This window comes from Oryctolagus cuniculus, chromosome 7 (genome assembly GCF_964237555.1).
Source record: "Oryctolagus cuniculus chromosome 7, mOryCun1.1, whole genome shotgun sequence".
In the NCBI taxonomy this organism is placed as follows: Eukaryota; Metazoa; Chordata; class Mammalia; order Lagomorpha; family Leporidae; genus Oryctolagus; species Oryctolagus cuniculus.
In genome coordinates, this window is record NC_091438.1 from 162,686,300 (window position 1) to 162,703,435 (window position 17,136).

Here is a 17,136-nt window from a genome sequence, read left to right on the forward strand (position 1 = left end):
ATCTGCTGGTCCACTCCTCAAGTGGCCACAACGGCCAGGGCTGGACCAGGCCGAAGCCAGGAGCCAGAAACTCCCACCTTGGCCTCCTACGTGGGTAGCAGAGCCCACGGACCCGGGCCGTCCTCTGCTGCTTTCCCAGGTGCATTGGCAGGGAGCCGGACTGGAAGTGGAGCAGCCGGGGCTTAAACAGGCACTGGTGTGGGACGCCGGCGTCTCAGGCAGCGGCTTGACCTGCCGTGCCCCAGTGCCGGCCCCCAGCAGCTTTCCTGAGAATGGACGGACCGCGGCCCACGGCAGGTCCACCCCAGTGCTCCCCTTCTCGCGTGGACTGCCCTGGAAAGACGGCAGGGTGTGCTGGGGAGGGCACCCCAGGAGAGGAGGCCTGAGCCGGTGTCCCGGAGCCTGCCCGAGGGACAGACCAGGGCGGCTGCCTTTTGGGGGTGACGTGGGGTACAAGCCCGCCTCGTGGAACTTGGTGCGCTCTGCTGCCCACGCACGGTCTGCAGGGGCTGGGTGACGCCTCCTCTCAGAACAGCGACCCAGCCCCTCACCCAGCTTGGCCCAAAAGCCAGCACAAAAGCGCCACCAAAAAATGGTGTCAGAGGGTCAAGGGACGGGCGTGCAGGAACACAGCCGTGTGCCGGGCAGCGGGAGCGGCACCACGGAGCCCGTGCTGTGTCCAGGCAAGGTGGCGCCGTCAGAGCTGGGCCGTTCAAGGAGGAATGGCCTCCCGGAGGACCCTGTGACTGACCGAACACTGCGCGTGCGTGACGACACGGGGCAGCACGCAGGGTCCAGCTCCTTAGGGCACTGGTGCCATCCGCTGAGTTCCAGAAGGTTCTGTGGTCCGTGCAAGGGGGGTCCGGGAGAGGAGCCCGGCGCCTGGCCGGGACCAGTTAACCCCATGGACAGTGGTCAGGGCTCCTGCACCTCCCATGCACAGAGCCCCTGGGCCAACAGAAGACCCTCACCCCGGGCACCCTGAGTGAGCGCACACGTGGATGTCTCTGCTTCTGAAGAATCTCTTGTTTCTTTGATCTTTGATCACAAAATAAATGTAAAAAAATTACAAAACGTATGGCTTTAAAAATTCATTAAAAATGCTATGAAAATAAATGCCCACTTTAAAAACTTCAAGTACTGAAGACACAGGACTCCGAGGACGATGTCTCTGGTCCTGCCCGGCCCAGCACGGCCCAGCACGGCCCAGCACGGCCCCAGGACGCGTGCCCCGTGCTGCTTCCTCCCAGTCCGCACAGCCAGGCCCGAGCCCGCAGCAGCGCCCCCGCCTCCCTGCACCGCTCAGCTCACGGCCTCTGACGGACGGGAGGGGCCGAGCCACGCCGTCACCGACACGCGGCGGCTCTAGCCCTACAGAAGTTTCCGGTAGCCGGCCCCCCAGCACCTGCCGGTCCCCACGCCTTGTCCCCGGCAGCAGGTCCACGGCGGACATCAGGTCTTTTCCCAACAGCGTCCACAAGAGTCCAGAGGCTGGAGCTGCCATTTGCGGTGGACACGGGGCCGGCCAAGAGCCGAGACAGACAAAAGCTTGTCCTGCAAGCCAGCGGCCAAGTTCAGCGTGACGGCATCGAGCGTGGAGACCACACCGGGCACCCGACACTGGTGAGACAGACGGGCAGGACTCCTGAGGCGGACGCGGCCTCCTCCCGCTGCCCGGCGCCCCCACGGCAAGGCCACAGCCACCAGGCCCGGGCGAGCCGCGGCGCGCGGTCACCGGCGCTTCCGAGCAGCTCTCGCTCGCCGCTTCGCCGGGGCCCTGTAGACCCTGCCGGGGTCACAGCTGAGCTTGTGGGTGGTCTTCTTGTGGCAGACGACGTGCACCAGCTTCAGGTTCTGGGTGGTGAAGAGCAGGCCGTAGAAATACTCCCAGTCCACCTCCCGGCCATTCTGCGCCCCGACCGCCTCGGCCAGCGTGGGCACGATGGTGCGCTTCTTCTCTATTCTGCGGGCAGGGGGCACGCACGGGCTGTCGCTGGGGCCACGGCCGCCGCCCAGGGAGACCGGGGCGGTCGCACACCCGCACACCCCCCAGCAGGACCCGAGGGCACAGCCCCACCGCTGCCACACGGCCCCACCTGCAGGCCTCACGCGAGCTTTGCTGCTCGTCCCAATTTTTAAAATTCGCTTTGTGAGCCCCGTTCCTAACGCTGAAGGGCGCTGACCAGAGCCCCACGTAGTCCCTCAGAACCCCGCCACACTGGCTGTCCGCTGCCGCACGTGGGAAACTGACAAGGAAAACCCAAGGCTGCCCTTTGGCGCCTCAACCTCGCCCCTCGGGGCAGCGACTGGGTCTATCTTTCCAGCCCCAGTCTTACCCAGGGTGCTACAGAAACGCCTGGAAAAAGGAAATGAAGCAGCAAGTTTATTTTGGTGCAAAAAAAAAACAAATTCAAGTTGCATTTTCCACGAACTTTATGAAGACACTTCACATGCATGAATTTCAAAATAACTGCACCAGAATAAATTTGCCCTTTAATTCCGTTTTCCACAAACACTGCCAAGAACCCCAGGACGTTCGAACGTGTTCTGAAAAGGCACAGCGCTGCTGGGTGCAGCTGGTCTCACCCCAGGCAGCTCCGCGGCACCCTGGCACGGACGCGGGCTGCCGTGGCAGCAGTGCAGGGGCGGGGACTGAGCCGGCGCGGACACCCGCTCCCCGCTCCCCACCCCGCAGCCCAAGGCCGGAGGAGGGGCCCCGACTGCCAGACACAGAACACCGAGTGCCGGCCCCACAGGGCGGCGGCACCCCAGGGCCCGGCCCCTGCCCAACGCCCACACTCCGAGGGTCCCTCCCCTGGGCCGGACCCCACAGGTGCAGCCGACAGCCGCCAAGGGGCCAGGAGGCCCTGGCGAGGGGGTGTGCGCGACCTCAGCTGTCCCCGCCCCGGCACTCACATGTGATCCAGGTTCCAGGTGCTGAACAGGACCCTGCTCTCCCTGTTGCTGTAGGGGTTGATGGAGTGTCTGGACAAGCAGCCGTCCTGGTCAAAAGGACCCTGGGGCCGAGAGGGAGCAAGGGCAGGCGAGAAGTGACGTCCAGGGCTCTCCACCCGCAGGCAGGGGAGCCCGGCGCACCCCTTCCCCCTCGCTGCCCCCTCGCTGCGCTGAGTTCCCACAGGGGACGAGCGGTGTTGTCACCGTGGCTCCTGCCGGTGCCTCGGCATCTGCAGGCTGCGACAGGCCCGAGGCTCCGGCCCTCGGCTGTGCAGTCCCCGGCCCAGTCGGGGCCACGGCCAGCACAGGGTGGCCCAGGAACACCCGCCATGACGCTCCCTCTCCATCCCCAGCCTCCCATAGCTCCCTGTGGTCCCAACACGACACCGGGCTGCCTTGCTGACTCACCAGTCTCGGCCCCCAGACGTGTGGCACACACGACGGCTCCACTGTCACCTGTGCCCTCTCTCATGCCAAAGACCTCTCCTTCCCCACAGGGACTCACTCCCGACCCCAAACATCATCTCACCCAGCTCTGAGGTGTCCCACCCCGCCCTGGGACACGGGCTGAGCCCCCCCCTCGAGCCTTTGTGTCCTCAAGGCCCTGCCTCGCCCCCCGCCTTGCGTCCTCGTGGCCCAAAGCTGCCTCCCCCCACCGCCCACCGCGCCTGTTCCGTGTGCGTCTGGGTACGCAGTGCCTGGTGAGGGCTTCGGTGAGCTCGCCTGAACCTGAATGCCAGGCCTGGACGGAGCAGGCTGCTATGACCAGAGCCGCTCACTGCCCGGCAACGCAGCAGGGAGCCCTTCAGCGGGCAGGGGAGCCCTTCAGCGGGCAGGGAGCCCTTCAGCGGGCAGGGGAGCCCTTCAGCGGGCAGGGCCGCCCGAAGCCTGCGGCGCACCTCCTCGCGAGGCCCTGTCCCGCAGGCCCCGGGACGGCGACACTCGCAGGCCCAGGACCCAGGGCCGCGCGGCTCACCTGGCAGGAGAACCAGCCCTCGGGCGTGCAGAGGCGGCTGCCGGCCTCCGCTCCTCGGTCAAAGTAGCTGCCGTTGTACCGCACAGACTTGAGCTTCTGTTCCATGGCGCCCAGGACCCGCAGGTACTCCTCCCGGGCCTCCGAGCCCACCATGGTGACGTAAGAGCTCACCTGGGAGACCAGGAACAGGCCAAGCTGACGCACACACCTGACACCGCACGGGCCTGCCCCCCATCCCCCTGCCCCGGCTCCGGCCTGTGCTCACACGGCCTTCACAGGGACCTTCACAGGCCACCAGCCCCTGCCCAGGTCCCTGCCCAGGTCCCACCCAAGGCAGGGCTCTGGGCTGCGCTGAGACAAACAACACGGGCGGCCACTTAGTCAGCGGCAGCAGACAGCACGTTGAGATGTGGGGGTTGGGGTAGGGCTGGGGCGGCCGGGAGGCCCCGTCCATTGTCCTTGGAGGGAGTAGGGCTGGGGTAGGGCTGGGGAGGCCCCCTCCATTGTCCTTGCAGGGAGTAGGGCTGGGGGCAGGGCTGGGCGGCTGGGAGGCCCCCTCCATTGTCCTTGCAGGGAGTAGGGCTGGGGGCAGGGCTGGGGAGGCCCCGTCCATTGTCCTTGGAGGGAGTAGGGATGGGGGCAGGGCTGGGGAGGCCCCGTCCATTGTCCTTGGAGGGAATAGGGTTGGGGGCAGGGCTGGGGCGGCCGGGAGGCCCCCTCCATTGTCCTTGCAGGGAGTAGGACTGGGGGCAGGGCTGGGGTGGCCGGGAGGCCCCGCCTACTGTCCTTGGAGGGGGAAGCAGCAGCTGTCGGTGCAGAGAGAGCACTGATTCAGGAACAGGAACCCAGAGCTCATGCAGAGGCAGAACAGGACAGCGTCCACACAGGACAGCACAGGACACAGGACAGTGTCCACACAGGACAGCGTCCACACAGGACAGCACAGGACACAGGACAGCGTCCACACAGGACAGCACAGGACAGCGTCCACACAGGACACAGGACAGCACAGGACAGCGTCCACACAGGACAGCACAAGACAGCGTCCACACAGGACAGCGTCCACACAGGACAGCGTCCACACAGGACAGCGCCCACACAGGACAGCACAGGATAGCGTCCACACAGGACACAGGACAGCACAGGACAGCGTCCAGCGTCCACACAGGACAGCGTCCACACAGGACAGCACAGGACAGCGTCCACACAGGACACAGGACAGCACAGGACAGCGTCCACACAGGACACAGGACAGCACAGGACAGCGCCCACACAGGACAGCACAGGATAGCGTCCACACAGGACACAGGACAGCACAGGACAGCGTCCAGCGTCCACACAGGACAGCATCCACACAGGACAGCACAGGACAGCGTCCACACAGGACACAGGACATCACAGGACAGCGCCCACACAGGACAGCGCCCACACAGGACAGTGTCCACACAGGACATCACAGGACAGCGTCCACACAGGACACAGGACAGCGTCCACACAGGACAGCGTCCACACAGGACACAGGACATCACAGGACACAGCCCCTCGAGGGGGCCTCTGCAGAGATCTCCACGGGCTAACGTGTGGCGTGGCGTGGCGTGGCGTGGCGTGGCGTGGCGTGGCGTGGCGTTTCTGGGCAGGTTACAGTGCACGCTCACAGTGCTTCATGCTGTGGCGAGACACCAGGGGCTTCCTGGCATGTGGCCGTGCATCAGGAGGGGACAACACTGGACACAGGGATGGGGGACAGAGCACTGGACACAGGGACAGGGGGACAGAGCACTGGACACAGGGACAGGGGGACAGAGCACTGGGCACAGGGACAGGAGGACAGAGCACTGGACACAGGGACAGGAGGACAGAGCACTGGACACAGGGACGGGGGACAGAGCGCTGGACACAGGGACAGGAGGACAGAGCACTGGACACAGGGACAGGAGGACAGAGCACCGGACACACGGACAGGGGACAGAGCACTGGACCCAGGGACAGGAGGACAGAGCACTGGACACAGGGACAGGGGACAGAGCACCGGACACAGGGACAGGAGGACAGAGCACCGGACACACGGACAGGGGACAGAGCACTGGACACAGGGACAGGAGGACAGAGCACTGGACACAGGGACAGGGGACAGAGCACCGGACACAGGGACAGGACAGAGCACCGGACACAGGGACAGGAGGACAGAGCACCGGACACAGGGACAGGACAGAGCACTGGACACAGGGACAGGGGACAGAGCACTGGACACAGGGACAGGGGACAGAGCACCGGACACAGGGACAGGACAGAGCACCGGACACAGGGACAGGACAGAGCACCGGATACAGGGACAGGGGACAGAGCACCGGGCACAGGGACAGGGGACAGGGCACCGGACACAGGGACAGGGGACAGGGCACAGGGACAGGAGGACAGGGCACTGGGCACAGGGACAGGGGACAGAGCACCGGACACAGGGACAGGACAGAGCACCGGACACAGGGACAGGAGGACAGAGCACCGGACACACGGACAGGAGACAGGGCACAGGGACAGGAGGACAGGGGACAGTGCACTGGGCACAGGGACAGGAGGACAGGGCACTGGGCACAGGGACAGGGCACAGGGACAGGAGGACAGAGCACTGGGCACAGGGACAGGAGGACAGGGCACTGGGCACAGGGACAGGGCACAGGGCACAGGGACAGGACAGAGCACTGGGCACAGGGACAGGGGACAGGGGACAGGGCACTGGGCACAGGGACAGGACAGAGCACTGGACACAGGGACAGGGGACAGGAGGACAGGGCACTGGACACAGTGACAGGGGACAGGAGGACAGGGCACAGGGACAGGGGACAGGGCACAGGGACAGGAGGACAGGGCACAGGGACAGCGGACAGTGCACTGGGCACAGGGACAGGGGACAGGGCACTGGGCACAGGGACAGCGGACAGAGCACTGGGCACAGGGACAGGAGGACAGTGCACTGGGCACAGGGACAGGAGACAGGGCACAGGGACAGGAGGACAGGGCACAGGGACAGGAGGACAGGGGACAGTGCACTGGGCACAGGGACAGGGGACAGGGCACAGGGACAGGACAGGGCACTGGGCACAGGGACAGGAGGACAGAGCACTGGGCACAGGGACAGGGGACAGGGCACAGGGACAGGGGACAGGAGGACAGGGCACTGGGCACAGAGACAGGGCACAGGGACAGGGGACAGGGCACTGGGCACAGGGACAGGAGGACAGGGCACTGGGCACAGGGACAGGGCACAGGGACAGGAGGACAGGGCACAGGGACAGGACAGGGCACTGGGCACAGGGACAGGGGACAGGGCACAGGTACAGGGGACAGGGCACTGGGCACAGGGACAGGGCACAGGGACAGGGGACAGGGCACTGGGCACAGGGACAGGAGGACAGGGCACTGGGCACAGGGACAGGGCACAGGGACAGGAGGACAGGGCACAGGGACAGGACAGGGCACTGGGCACAGGGACAGGGACAGGGGGACAGGGCACAGAGACAGGAGGACAGGGCACAGGGACAGGGACAGGGGGACAGGGCACTGGGCACAGGGACAGGGACAGGGGGACAGGGCACTGGGCACAGGGACATGGAGGGTGGTATGTATGAAATCCTGGAGAAACCAGGGTGGGGACACCCCGGCGGGAGCAGCCCGCAGCCAGGCAGGCAGGGAGGTCAGAGGTGCGACCGAGGTGGGGCTGGGTCAGCCTGGGGCTCCCAGGGACACACGGCGCCCACCTCCCCAGCACACACAGGAGGCAGCCGGAGGCTCCAAGGTGGGTGGAAGTCAGGGAGCAGGAGCAGGCAGCGCCGCAGGCAGGGAGAGGCCACGGAGCAGCTCCCCCAGGTCTGGCCCCTGCGCCTGTCCCACCTGCGAGACCTGAAGGAGCCGCAGGGAGCCCAGGCACCGGGAGGGCGCAGGGCCCCAAGCACAGCTCCCCTGGGTGGGGGTGCTGCTGGCTCTGCACCTCCTGGGCGTCCACGCAGAAACAAAACATAACAGGGCTCCCTCCCATCAGGGCAGCAGGCCTGGCTGAGCCCTCCACGGGCTGGGTCAGGCCTCCGGGTTGCAGCAGCCTGAGGGAAGGGGGCCAGCACCCGCCCGCACAGCCCACTCCCCCCAGGCACGCGGCCGCCCCCAACCAGGAGGGAAGAGAAACCGACACGCTGGGCAGAGGGGCCGCTCCCGGCCCCAGAGGCTGCATCACAGCGCAGACCGGGGGGCCTCATGTCAAAACTGAACTGCCCAGTGAGACAGCCAGAGTTTGGTCCCGTTCGCAGGCAGCGCGGAGAAAGGCAGGCAAGATGGAGGGAGGGTGGCAATCCCGGCCGAAGGCAGGCCGGCCCGGGGAAGGTCCCAGGTCCCACCATGGGAGGCAAAACCGCCGTGGGTGACAGGAGACAGCCGTCCCTCTGGTCCCTTGCTGGCCTAGTTCATCCAGAGGGCCTGACCGGCCTCCCACAAGCACAGGGGCAGTCCTGCCCACTGCCCACTGCCCAGGGACCAGAACCTCGAGTCCACACGGCCCTGGCCTCAACACAGGCGTGTCCGTCAGCTGTCCCCCACTGCAACCAAACACTACAACCCTGATGATAACGGGTTGATTTAACTCACTTTCCAGGTTCAAGTCCAAGATGGCAGGGCCGCCCTGGTCTGGCCTCCGTGAGGGCGGCACCGGCGATGGCAGAGCGGAGGCAGAGCGAGGACCACGTGGCGAGCCAGGGAGCAGGGCACATGGCTTTGACGACCCTCTCCCTCTCCCGAGAGCTACCTTCCAGAGCACACGCCCACCCCCACCCCGGGGCCTGAAGACCGCCCACCAGGCCCACAGCTGGACAGCTCCCACCTCAGCACTGGCAGCTAGAGACCCTGGGGCTTACGGCGTTCAGGGCCAAACCCTGTTCCGACGCCTGCACTGGGCTCACCTCTCTCAGGTAACTCCGGATCCGGCTCTCACAGCTGAACCTCAGGTAGCTAGACTTGCTCCTGAATCGGGACTCCAGGCCTGCGAGAGACAGGAAGCGGCCTCGCGTCCTGCGCCCACGCGGCCCAGGGCCAGGCAGGAGAGGTGACAGCCACAGCGCCTCCTCCGGGGAACACTGCCCAGCGAGTGCGGGGCGTCCGGCCTTTGTTTCCAGGGCAGCTCGGGGGGGGGGGGGGGGGGCTGCCCGCCTGACCTCCGGCTCTCCCCTCCTGGGAGGGCTACAGCCTCAAAGGGAAGGAGGCTCCCGGGGTGGGCATCCGGCCTAGGGTCAGCACGCCCGCACCCCGTACCAGAGTCCCGGGCGGCAGCCCTGGCTCCACTCCGACTCTGCTTCTTGCTAGTGCACACGTGGGGGCCGCGGTGACGGCTCAGGCAGCTGAGCTCCTGCCACCCAGCTGGACTGGGACTGGGTGCCCAGCTCCTGGCTTTGGCCACGTGGACATCTGGGGAGTGAACCAGCGGATGAGAGAATTCTCTCTCTCCCTCTCTCATAGACAGACAGGCAGCTAGATAGACAGACAGGGCTGGCATCGTGGCATTCTGGCGCAGTGGGCTAAGCCACGACCTGTAACGCTGGCATCCCACGTGGTTTGAGTGCTGGCTGCTCCACTTCTGATCCAGCTCCCTGCTGACGCACCTGGGAAAGCAGCAGCAGATGGCCCAAAACCTCGGCCCTGCCACCCGTGGGAGATGGAAGCTCGCTCTCTAACTCTGCCTTTGAAATCAATCAATCTTTAGAAAGTAAATAAACACGCGGACCTTCACTACAACACGGATGTACCGTGAGGACGCTGTGGCACGTGAACAAGCCGGTTTCGAAGGGACAAGCTGCACCGTGTGGTCCCAGGCAGGAGCCCCGAGAGGAGTAAACTCAGGCAGAGCAGAGGGAGGGGCTGGGGCTGGAGGAGGCGTGGGAGGTCAACGCACTTCGGTGGGGACAGAGGGAGAGCAGCGGTGGCTGTACCTAGCGTGAAGGCATTAAGGCCTCTGAACAGCACAAGCACGGCTGCGCGTCACTCTTTTTTTTTTTTTTTTAAGATTTTTTGTTTATTTGACAGGTAGAGTTACAGAGAGTGAGAGAGAGAGAGAGATAGAAAGGTCTTCCTTCCGTTGGTTCACCCCCCAAATGGCCGCTATGGCCGGCACCGCGCCGATCCAAAGCCAGGAGCCAGGTGCTTCTGCTGGTCTCCCATGGGGTGCAGGACCCAAGCACCTGGGCCATCCTCCACTGCCCTCCCGGGCCACAGCAGAGAGCTGGCCTGGAGGAGGAGCAACTGGGACAGAATCCGGTGCCCATATGGGATGCCGGCGCTGGGCCCTAACATGTCACTCTTTAACCACAACCGTCACAGTGACAGCGAGACGCCCACCTGGGCTACCCGACTCAGACCCTCCCCAGCAGTGCCCTGGGTCCTAGGCCAGCTCTTCCCTGGGGAGCGGCGGGACCTGAATCAGAACCCAGGAGCTGCCGGCCCCCGCTCGCCAGCACCCCAAGCCCAGCCCGCACGCACCTTCAAACCAGGGCGGGTCCTCGGCCCGGGCCTCGGCCGCGATGTTCTGGCTGGCGCTGTGCAGCAGGTCGGCCAGGAGCTTCCGCCTCAGCGGGGCCTGCTCGTCGGCCAGCAGCTGCCGCGCGGCCCGGATGAGCTCCGCGTGCGGCTCATGGAAGGCGTTGAGGAAGCGGCTGATGTCGCTCACGTCTGCCACCAGCAGGGGACAAAGACACACACAGTGCAGTGCAGGACGCTCGGCCCCGGGAGGCTCCCGCCACCTCTAGGACCTCAGGGCCCCGGCGCCGCCAGAGCTCAGACGGCCGGCCCTGGTCCTGGCCCTGACACCGCCAGCCGTGGGACCCCACACCTGTCCCTCGTCTGCGGTTTCTGCTCCTGATCCCAAGATGAGGTCTGCCCGCCCTCCACCAGGGCTAATGCAGACGCAAGGGGGGAGGGGGTGCTTTAGGAAGTGAAGCCCCCTGTCCCCGCCCCCGCGGTCCTCCCGCTGGGACTCCGGCCTATTCAGCCGCCTTATCCTGGGAGCTTCCCTGACACTCCCTCCCCTCTCCATCGCCCGCTGTCTCCCGCGCAGCCTTCCCAGACGGAGGGAGGGGCCCCGTCGTGGTCCCGCTAGCCGTGGCCACCACAGTCCCTCACTGTGGCTGATGTGTAAGCTGAACGTCCCCACAGCAGGTTTGTGTGGGGAAAACACGGGGGATGCACAGGGCCAGTGTGTCCACTGGGGGTCTCGCAATGTGCGCAGGCGTCCACTGGGGGTCTCAGAATGTGCCCAGGCGCCCACTAGGGGTCTCGCAATGTGCCCAGGCGCCCACTGGGGGTCTCGGAATGTGCCCAGGCGTCCACTGGGGGTCTCAGAATGTGCCCAGGTGTCCACTGGGGGTCTCGCAATGTTCCCTCACAGATAAGAGGGCAGCCCGGCCACGTGTGGGTGCAAGGCTGGGGCGATGTTCAGAAACCCACGGCGCGGGGGGACGGAGGAAGCAGAGTCCCACCACCCTACCAAAGTGGCAAACACGGCGGAGCCTCGGGCACCGGGCTGGGCGACCCTCAGACTCGTCACCCAGAGCACAGGACCGGAAATCAGCCAAGCAGGCCTTCAGGGGAAGAGCGAGGTGAGCCAGAGAACGGGGGGAATATTCACACCGCGCGGCGGACAGAGCTCACGTGCACAGCACACGGGAGAAAAACTCGAACGGAAGACGGACAGAGGACGTGAAGAAACCTCGGCAAGGAGAACCGCGGCCGGCGCAGGAGTTCACGGGGGCGCAGGGGCGAGGGGCGAGCGGCTCCAGCCCTCCCGTCCACTCCCCCATCCAGCTTCCTGAACGCACGCCAGGGACGATGTGGGAGACACAGACAAGCTCCAGGCTCCAGGCTCCAGGCTGGCCCAGCCCCGGCTGCCGCAGGCGTTTGGAGAGCGAGCCAGTGGATGGAAGCTCACTCTCGCTCTCGCTCTCTCTCGCTCTCTGCCTTTCAATCTCCAAAAAAAAACTCAGTGGTGAGGGAAGCTCATGTCCAGGCCACAGCGAAACAAGGCCGCACACCAGCAGGGTGCCGGGTGCCAGGTGCCGGGCCCCGGAGAAACGACGCTGCACACCTCGCCGGGGCAGAGGTGGACGCACAGCCTCCCAGAAGCTGGCCAGCTTCTTTTTTCAACAGACTGACTGAGGGGCCGGCGCTGTGGCACAGTGGGTAAAGCGAGTCCGTGCGCCCGGAACACAGGCGGCTGTAACGGCCAAGGCTGAGCCCGGCTAAAGCCACGACCTAGGAGCTTTTTCTGGGTCTCCCAGGCAGGTGGCAGGGCCCGGACACCTGGGCCGTCTTCCACTGCTTGTCCCAGGCCATTAGCAGGGAGCCGGCTCACTATGCTGATCCGACGGCAGGAGCCAGGTGCTTCTCCTGGTCTCCCATGGGGTGCAGGGCCCAAGCACCTGGGCCATCCTCCACTGCACTCCCTGGCCACAGCAGAGAGCTGGCCTGGAAGAGGGGCACCCGGGACAGAATCCGGCGCCCCGACCGGGACTAGAACCCGGTGTGCCGGCGCCGCAGGCGGAGGATTAGCCTAGTGAGCCGCGGCGCCGGCCTGCACTTCCTTGTGTTCATTTTCAGAAATACAACTGGTCTGGAACGCGACCCTCACCTCCCGCGCCGGCCGTCGCAGCGGGTGTTCTCCGAGGGTTGGAGGCTGCTCCGTGTACCAGGCCACGCTGGCCGCAGAGGTGGTTTAACTCTTCCCGTCCCACCGCGAACGCCTCTTTACTCTCCTCGCCGGGCCGTCCTGGCTCAAGCCTCCAGCCCCGCGGCCATCCTCGTCTTTTCCACAAACTGAAGGCACACAGACCCGCAGCCGGGCCTGGCGCTCCGTGCACCTTCCCCAGAGAGATGACAACTCCAACCCCACCAACCTCGGGCGTGACTGGCCACGCAGCTGCAGCCCCCAAAATGCCCCTCCGCAGGGGAACGGTCAGCCGGCCTGCAGCCTGCTCTTCAGCCTAACAGCCAGGGAACCTGGCCGTGCCCGCGACAGCCCAGGGGCCACGGCCAAAGGCAGGCATGGCTTGGGCAGTGCCGCCCTGCGGGGGTGGACGGGGGCCTGGGGGCCAGCGAGAGAACCGTGTGCTAATGGACGGGAGGGCGGCCCGGACCCGGTGCACCACGTCGGACAGACCCGGGAGGGCACGGGGAGGGGCACCCCTCCCACCTGTGCGGCCTCCTGGGGATGCACGGACATCCAGGCCAACAATTATTTAAGAAGAAAAACAGTCTACGGGTGGTCCAGTGGGGAGGGGGCAATCAGTCCGGGGGGGGGGGGGGCGACCTGCGCAGCCAAGACGGGGAGACGCGAACCTGTCGGGGCACTCGGCGCCCATCCCCGGGGCATCACGGCGATCGCTCCTGGGACCGCGAGACCCGAAGGAGACGGGGCGCTGGCCCCTGCGGGCACGCGGCGGCGCCCCCGCCCCGGCCCGCCCGCCCGCGGGACCCCACCCCACGCCACGCCACGCCACGCCGGGCTCCGCCACTCACAGCCCCGCCAGCTCTGGCCCTCGGCGAGCAGCACGAGCTCCGCGTCGTCCGGGAGGCCGGGCAGGTAGCCGGCGGTCACCTCGGTGCCGTCCTCGTACCGGCACAGCCGGGCGCCGGCCTCCGGCAGCTGCGGGGAGCAGGCGCGGGTGAGCCCGAGCGCGCGGGGGCGCCGCGGACCCCCGCGGCCGCCGCCCCCGGCCCGCGCCCACCTGGAAGCGCAGGCAGCCCTTGCGCAGCAGCTCCGCGAGGCTCCTGCCCGCCACCCCGAACTTGCCCGCGCCGTGCAGGGCGCGCAGCCGCACGCGCTTGGGCGTCCCGAGCATGGCGCGCGCCGCCGGAGCAGGGGTCCCGGGCCCGGGCAGGCGCCACGGCGCTGGTGCGCAGGCGCACACCCGCCCCCGGTCCCCGGAAGGCCAGGTCGCCGAGGCCGCTGCTTGTGCGCAGGCGCGCCCGGGTCAAGGCGGGGTCGCGCAGGCGCAGAGGCCCGCGGCCCCGGGGCAGGACCTGGTTGTCATGAGAGCGGCGTCCGCGCCCCGGGCGATGGGCGGAGGCGGCCCGGGCTGCGCCTCAGGTGCCACCGCCTCAGCGGCCTGGGAGCGCGCGGAGCCGCGGCTGTCCCGGCGGCCAGCCGAGGGCCGGTGCCCGCCGGCGCGCGGGCCCCGGAGCGAGGCCTAGGCTCCGGGGCCTCAGCGGGCCCCGCCCGCCGCCCGCCGCCCGCTGTCGCCGGCTCCGGCGTTCGGAACAGGTACCTCCGGGCGGCGGGCGGCTGTGGGCGCGATCGGGGGCGCCGGGTCCCTGCGGCTTGGCCGGTGTCATCCCGCGGCTGGCCGGGCGCTGCCCCGGCCGCTGCCGGCCCCTCCGTTCTTTCTTTCCGAGGTCTCTGCGGAATTCTCGGAGGCGCTTGACGGCTTCCCCGCCTGACGGCGCTGGCCGGGGGACGCTGTAGTCTCCTCCAAGCAGGGCTGGAAACGCAGTTTCTGTCCTAGCGCTGGGGGCGCCGCGGGCGCGGGTTGGCTCGGAGCGAGTGGCCTCGGGTCCGGGCGGCTGGGGCGCGGGCTGGGGCGCGGGGCTGGGGCGCGGGGCTGGGGTCCGGGTGACTGGGGCGCGGGGCTGGGGTGCGGGGCTGGGGTCCGGGCGGCTGGAGTGCGGGGCGCAAGGCTGGGGCGCGGGGCTGGGGTCCGGGTGGCTGGGGTGCGGGGCTGGGCGCGGGGCTGGGGTCCGGGCGGCTGGAGTGCGGAGCTGGAGTGCGGGGCTGGGGTCCGGGCGGCTGGAGTGCGGGGCTGGGGCCCGGGAGGCTGGGGCGCGGGGCTGGGCGCGGGGCTGGAGTGCGGGGCTGGGGGGCGCGGGGCTGGGGTCCGGGCGGCTGGGGCGCGGGCTGGGGCGCGGGGCTGGGGTGCGGGGCTGGGGTGCGGGCTGGGGCGCGGGGCTGGGGTGCGGGGCTGGGGTCCGGGCGGCTGGGGTGCGGGCTGGGGCGCGGGGCTGGGGTCCGGGCGGCTGGGGTGCGGGCTGGGGCGCGGGGCTGGGGCGCGGGGCTGGGGCGCGGGGCTGGGGTCCGGGCGGCTGGGGTGCGGGCTGGGGCGCGGGGCTGGGGTGCGGGGCTGGGGTCCGGGCGGCTGGAGTGCGGGCGGCTGGAGTGCGAGGCGCAAGGCTGGGGCGCGGGGCTGGGGTCCGGGTGGCTGGGGCGCGGGGCTGGGCGCGGGGCTGGGGCGCGGGGCTGGGGTCCGGGCGGCTGGAGTGCGGAGCTGGAGTGCGGGGCTGGGGTCCGGGGCTGGGGTCCGGGCGGCTGGGGCGCGAACTGGGGCGCGCGGGGTTGGGGTCCGGGCGGCTGGGGCGTGGGCTGGGGCGCGGGCTGGTGCGCGGGCTGGGGTGCGGGCGGCTGGGGCGCGGGCTGGGCGCGGGGCTGGGGCGCGCGGGGCTGGGGTCTGGGCGGCTGGGGCGCGGGCTGGGGTGCGGGCGGCTGGAGTGCGGGGCTGGAGTGCGGGGCTGGGCGCGGGGCTGGGGTCCGGGCGGCTGGAGTGCGGGGCTGGGCGCGGGGCTGGGGCGCGGGGCTGGGGCGCGGGGCTGGGGCGCGGGCTAGGGCGCGCGGGGTTGGGGTCCGGGGCTGGGGCGCGGGGCTGGAGCGCGGGGCTGGGGTGCGGGGCTGGGGCGCGGGGCTGGAGCGCGGGGCTGGGGTGCGGGGCTGGGGTGCGGGGCTGGGGTCCCGCCCGCGGGTGAGGAGACCCCGAGGCAGCGGAGCCTGGCTCTGTCCCGGGGTGCGCGCATCTTGACACAGGGCCCCCAGGCTTCCCTGCCGCACCCGGGGGTCCATGCTTCTCTCACCGCGCCCGCACCCACGAGGTCTCCGTGTCAGGGAGCCTGGCGGCAGCCACGCCCACACACTCCAGCTCGAGCTGTGGAGCTCCGAGCGCGCAAACCCCGGCCGTCATCTCCTGTGCGGTGGAGCGTCAGAAAGGTCGTGGAAACGGAGTTAAAAGATGCTTATTCTTTGTGGCAAAAAAAAAAAAAAAGGAAAGAAAGAAAGAAAAGAAAAGAAAGAAATCCATGTGTGCAAGGTTCTCCCCCCTCTTGTGGGGCTGTGGTATGGAAGGTGAAAGTCATCCATGTGGGCGCCGGTTCGAGTCCCAGCTGCTCCACTTTTTTTTTTTTTTTTTGACAGGCAGAGTGGACAGTGAGAGAGAGAGAGAGAAAGGTCTTCCTTCCATTGATTCACCCCCCCAATGGCCGCTATGGCCGGCGCTGTGCCGATCCGAAGCCAGGAGCCAGGTGCTTCCTCCTGGTCTCCCATGGGGTGCAGGGCCCAAGCACCTGCGCCATCCTCCACTGCACTCCCTGGCCACAGCAGAGAGCTGGCCTGGAAGAGGGGCAACCGGGATAGAATCTGGCGCCCCAACCGGGACTAGAACCCAGTGTGCCGGCGCCGCAGGCGGAGGGTTAGCCTAGTGAGCCGCGACGCTGGCCTAGGCTGCTCCACTTCCGATCCAGCTCTCTGCTATGGCCTGGGAAAGCAGTAGAAGATGGCCCAGGTCCTTGGGCCACTGCACCTGCATGGGAGACCTGGAAGAAGCTCCTGGCTCGTGGCTTCAGCCTGGCCCAGCCCTGGTCATTGCGGCCGCCTGGGGAATGGGCCAGCAGGTGGAGGACTCTCTCTGTCTCTCTGTAATTCTGACTTTCAAATAAATAAATAAGTCTTTTTAAAAATTAAATCATGCACAAAATGATTCTTTTTTAAATTTCATGTAAAATGCATGTTATGAAAAAAATGCATGAATTTCAAAATTTCTGCACCAAAGTCAACATCTCAATTCTGTTTCCTGTGTGCCTTTTGGGGTGCTGTCCTGCAGGTTAAATCATTTCCGGAGTGCGTAGCATCCCTAGCACAATGTAGGTGCTGTGTCAGTGGTTGGGTTGTTCCAGGAATAACGACAAAGTTACAGCCTGCAGGTTGGTGCCAGTGCGATTTTTTCCAAACGTTTTCAGTGTGAAATGGGGTGGAGCCGGTGTCTGGAAGCCCAGCTGTACTTTGCTCTGCACTTGGCCCCGTGGTGTAGAGCAAACACCTGCTGCTTGAATGTGAAGGCCTGTGTTTCAGGCCCAACACTGCAGCAGCGCTGGCTGAGGTCAGAGACCGGAGCCCAGCTGCGGTGGCCAAGGGGGGGAAGGCC

General features: G+C 67.3%; 2 protein-coding genes across 4 annotated transcripts in view; one reads left to right on the forward strand and one right to left on the reverse strand.

The window, feature by feature from the left end:
* Positions 1 to 1,008: 1,008 nt before the first annotated feature.
* DFFB (DNA fragmentation factor subunit beta) lies at positions 1,009 to 13,873 on the reverse strand. 2 transcript variants are annotated; one of them, XM_070077063.1, is made up of 7 exons: positions 13,684 to 13,873; positions 13,446 to 13,601; positions 10,445 to 10,679; positions 8,875 to 8,954; positions 3,932 to 4,102; positions 2,917 to 3,017; positions 1,009 to 1,963 (listed from the first exon to the last, which is right to left on the reverse strand). In XM_070077063.1, the coding sequence occupies exons 1-7, from the start codon at positions 13,795 to 13,797 to the stop codon at positions 1,732 to 1,734; spliced, it is 1,089 nt and encodes a 362-aa protein (XP_069933164.1). In that variant the 5' UTR covers positions 13,798 to 13,873; the 3' UTR covers positions 1,009 to 1,731. The 2 variants fall into 2 exon arrangements, with proteins under 2 accessions (XP_069933164.1, XP_069933163.1); XM_070077062.1 differs by having other exon boundaries at positions 10,445 to 10,633; positions 13,475 to 13,601; positions 13,684 to 13,871.
* A 146-nt stretch (positions 13,874 to 14,019) lies between these two features.
* The window catches only part of CEP104 (centrosomal protein 104), a 33,109-nt gene continuing 29,992 nt past the window's right edge, over positions 14,020 to 17,136 (forward strand). Inside the window, exons 1-2 of one of the 2 annotated variants that reach the window (XM_051828333.2) lie at positions 14,020 to 14,219; positions 16,816 to 16,915. The gene's annotated coding sequence lies outside the window, so the exon portion shown is untranslated. The remainder of the gene's footprint in view (positions 14,220 to 16,815; positions 16,916 to 17,136) is intronic. The other variant, XM_051828332.2, reaches the window with a different exon arrangement.